Consider the following 3,761-nt stretch of genomic DNA (forward strand, 5'->3'; position numbering starts at 1 on the left):
TGGGAGCAGCTAAGAAAATTCTTGGCATGGATATCAAAAGAGATCGAGGAGTAGGGAAGTTATTTTTGACCCAGAAAAATTACCTTGAGAAAGTTTTGGAGCGTTTTGGCATGAAAGATGCTAAACCAGTATCTACTCCTCTTGCTAGCCATTTTCGGCTATCTGCTGCTCAATCACCAAAATCAGATGAAGAGGAAGATTATATGGCACGAGTTCCTTATTCCAGTGCAGTCGGCAGTATTATGTATGCAATGGTTTGTACTCGTCCAGATATTGCACAAGCAGTCAGTGTTGTTAGCAGATATATGTCTTGTCCTGGTAAAACACATTGGCAGGCTGTGAAGTGGATTCTCAGATACTTGCGAGGTACTTCAAATGTATGTTTGGAGTTTGGAAGAAATAATAACACTTTGGTTGGTTTTGTAGACTCAGACTACGCTGGGGATCTTGACAGGAGAAGATCACTTTCAGGCTATGTATTTTGCATTGGCGGTTGTGCTGTTAGTTGGAAAGCTACTTTACAACCTGTCGTAGCTTTGTCTACTACAGAAGCAGAATATATGGCTGTGACCGAGGCAATCAAAGAAGCCTTGTGGTTGAAGAGTTTATTTAGCGAGCTAAGTCTATATCAAGGTGTTACTGATATTCACTGTGATAGTCAAAGTGCCATACACTTGACTAAAGATCAGATGTATCATGAGAGGACGAAACATATTGATGTGAAGTATCACTTCATTCGGGATATCATTGCTGAGGGAAAAGTCCTTATTCAGAAAATCAATACTAAGGACAATCCAGCCGATATGTTTACGAAACCTCTTCCAGTTTACAAGTTCAAGCAGTGCTTGGATTTGGTTGGTGTTCATTGTTGGTGATTTAAGCCCATTGGGGCTTATGTGAAGAAGGTGGAGCATTTTTTACTATTATCGATGTTGGGAACTCACCAAGGTGGAGATTTGTTGAAGCCGCAATTGCTGACCAGAAGAATTGTGGTTCGTCCCACATCGGAGGAAAGCTGAGGATGCCTTCCGTTTTGTGCCTATAAATATAGGCCTCATATGTTGAAGTTAATTGCACCACTTAAGAGAGTTATATGGGCTATTAGCTTCTTGAGTCATTTAGCCCATTTAGTCAAATATTTTAGGCTCTCTTATTTTGAGTTTAGAAATATTTTCTAAACTCTTTTGTAAGTGCCTATTGGCCTAGGAACCACTTTCCTACGGTCTTTTGTATTTCTTCTTCATAGTAGAAATATTGCTCCTCCCTCGCCCGTGGACGTAGGTCAATTTGACCGAACCACGTAAATCTTCTGTGTCTTTTATTTGCTTTGTTATCCGTCTTTATATGGTCGGTTTTACCGCCTAATTATTATATGGCTGGTATCTACCGCCTATCTATTATATGGTCGGTTATACCGCCTACTTTGTGCTAACTTGAGTTTGTCTATTCCTGGCCCGGTCCTAACAGTGTTAGTGTGTCATATACATGAAATGCTTCAACCTTAAGCTGATTACGAAAGTAGTTTAGTATAAACAGCAGTGAAGGAAATAGGCTATTTATGATGTGATCCTATGCTTGTGAGTTGTGAAAATGGGACTTGGTCAAGTACAGTTGATGTCCTTATGCAGTTGCACTATTGTTATATTTTTTTATACAATTTGGTGTACATTCACATAACTCTACTGTACGCGTGCATTTGTTTGTGTGGAGCAAATCAATAGATGTATAAAACCCATGTCTGTAAGTGTGTACTAAATTTTAAAAAACGTATAACATGTTATTGCACAAAAACCCAACCATACCTACTCCATGTTCATAAAAATGCATATAAACACATGTATGACTTTTGCAAACACCGAGGATAGAAACCATAATGCATAATTTGAAACTTGAAGACATTAATAGGTGTTACTTGGAGTGTGAATGTCATCGACTTGTACTCATCCCAAGTGACTGAAGAACTTGATTTTGGTCTATTCCTAAGGATTTCTTCATGCTCAACCTGAAAAGCAATGGGGAGTATCTATAACAAACTATTGTTCATATGATATATGGATAAGGTACTTCCATATATATATAGAATGCCAAAAACCACGAAGCTATAAACATTAAGTAACCTGCAATTGTTCTATTGCTGAAGGATTTTCAGAAAGTAGTTTGAGAGCTAATGAAATTATTGAAGAATTTGTTTCAGTGGTGGCAAACAAAGTAGAAAATAAGATCTTGACAACAAAATCTTCCTGTGCAAATTTTTCCGTCTTCATATCTTTCACCAATTGACTAAGAATGTCCCCTTCATGCATCTTATCATCATGTGAAGCCTGCTTCTCCTTTACTATCTCCCGTAATGTACTTGTAACTTCCATTTTTTCCTGAAATATTTGAAGTATATGCTCAAATTCAGCTATTAAAAGGCTTGCCCCTGGAAAATATGATATTCCCACTGAAAGGATAACAAAGCATTTTGATCATTTCTAGACTTTGTCTATCTTTATGCTCGGTTACCTCAAGGCACTTGTGAAATCTTGTTCCGGGAATATTCAAAGGAAATGACATGAGAACTTGTATAAAGTTGGTCAATTTCTCAGCTGTACTTTGTCGAAGTCTTTCAGCATCACGTCCAAACATTTGCCTTGATGTAAACTTGCACACCATCTACAGTGGAAAACAATTTACAACTTTATTCAGATTTCAGCTGGAAAAAGGGTTAAAAAATAAAATAAAAAATAAACAGGAAAATAGCAAAATTACAGATGCTGCGCTTGATAATCACAAAATTATCTGAAGTAACTATTTTATCGTTATCCATAAATTTTATGTGTTTTTAACCCCATATAAAATAGTTGCTTCGGTTTTTTTTTAAAAAAGTTTCACCATTGAAAATGCACGTTTAAGTTCAACGGAATCATGTTTGGACCAGCTGCCCAAATTTCTGTAAATCAATTCTTCTAACTGGGAAAGCAACTTTTCCTTAATAGACTCCGCGCCAGAGTGATTTAGTATGAAGCTTCTCGGGTAGCGATGGCCAGGTTGATTTGTTTTGCGTTCTCCATCTGGAGAAATAGCCTTGGAGAATGCATCCATGTACTAGAACTGCACTGGTTTTCCTTCTTGCAAGAAGAGACAGTGGTTCACTTTTGGATCACTTGATACCACGACAGGTTGACCTGCTATATTTGTTTTGAAAAGCGGCCCATGTCTGAAATACAGGAAAAAAAAAATATTGTTAGAAAAAAAAATGCTAATATGTGTGTGTACGTGTGTATGTATGTATATAAAGAAATTTTTTAACGGATGCCTAATAGACAATCGTTGACATACCTAAATTTTACCAAATTATTATATATATATATATATATATACACACACACTAACAATTATTATTTATTCTTACATTTGTATACTTTTTTTTAATTAATCTTACATTTCCAAAAATTTAACATCTGAAGTATATCTTAACAGTTAGTCAATGGGCACCGGTTAGACAGACTCACACATAACAAGGTCAGAAAATAGAAGTGAAATCTACAAAACAGGGAACTTGTTAGGATGAAAAGTTGAAGAAGATGAATTGAATTAACAGTGCTTGTTTAATACTTTTGAATTCTGTTCTTGATGAACATGTGAACGTCCAATGAATTGCTGGAAAAGAAAAGGTGTTGAGTTTCTCCAATGAGAGGAAGGCCCATAGAACCAGGAGGCAGACCTGCTCCAGCTTTGCATTTTGGATTCAGCCATTTGGGAAAATAATAAACAAGGGA

At 36.6% G+C, this 3,761-nt stretch overlaps 1 protein-coding gene across 1 annotated transcript; it reads right to left on the minus strand.

Moving 5' to 3' along the window:
- Nucleotides 1–1,813: 1,813 nt before the first annotated feature.
- Nucleotides 1,814–3,084, minus strand: LOC113771505 (cytochrome P450 87A3-like). The gene is made up of 4 exons (XM_027316083.1): nucleotides 2,875–3,084; nucleotides 2,506–2,655; nucleotides 2,118–2,372; nucleotides 1,814–2,002 (listed from the first exon to the last, which is right to left on the minus strand). Exons 1-4 carry the CDS (start codon nucleotides 3,082–3,084, stop codon nucleotides 1,814–1,816), a joined length of 804 nt encoding a protein of 267 aa, XP_027171884.1.
- Between the last annotated feature and the right edge of the window lie 677 nt (nucleotides 3,085–3,761).

Source organism: Coffea eugenioides, chromosome 5 (genome assembly GCF_003713205.1).
Source record: "Coffea eugenioides isolate CCC68of chromosome 5, Ceug_1.0, whole genome shotgun sequence".
Classification (NCBI taxonomy): Eukaryota; Viridiplantae; Streptophyta; class Magnoliopsida; order Gentianales; family Rubiaceae; genus Coffea; species Coffea eugenioides.

What these genes read in the sequence shown, in the direction of transcription:
- LOC113771505 (XM_027316083.1), bottom strand. Translation starts at nt 3,084, where the DNA reads ATGGATGCATTCTCCAAGGCTATTTCTCCAGATGGAGAACGCAAAACA. An exon ending in TTAAACGTGCATTTTCAATG is followed by an intron (nt 2,656 to 2,874) that starts GTGAAACTTTTT and finishes TTTCCACTGTAG; the next exon opens with ATGGTGTGCAAGTTTACATC. An exon ending in CAGCAATAGAACAATTGCAG is followed by an intron (nt 2,003 to 2,117) that starts GTTACTTAATGT and finishes ATTGCTTTTCAG; the next exon opens with GTTGAGCATGAAGAAATCCT.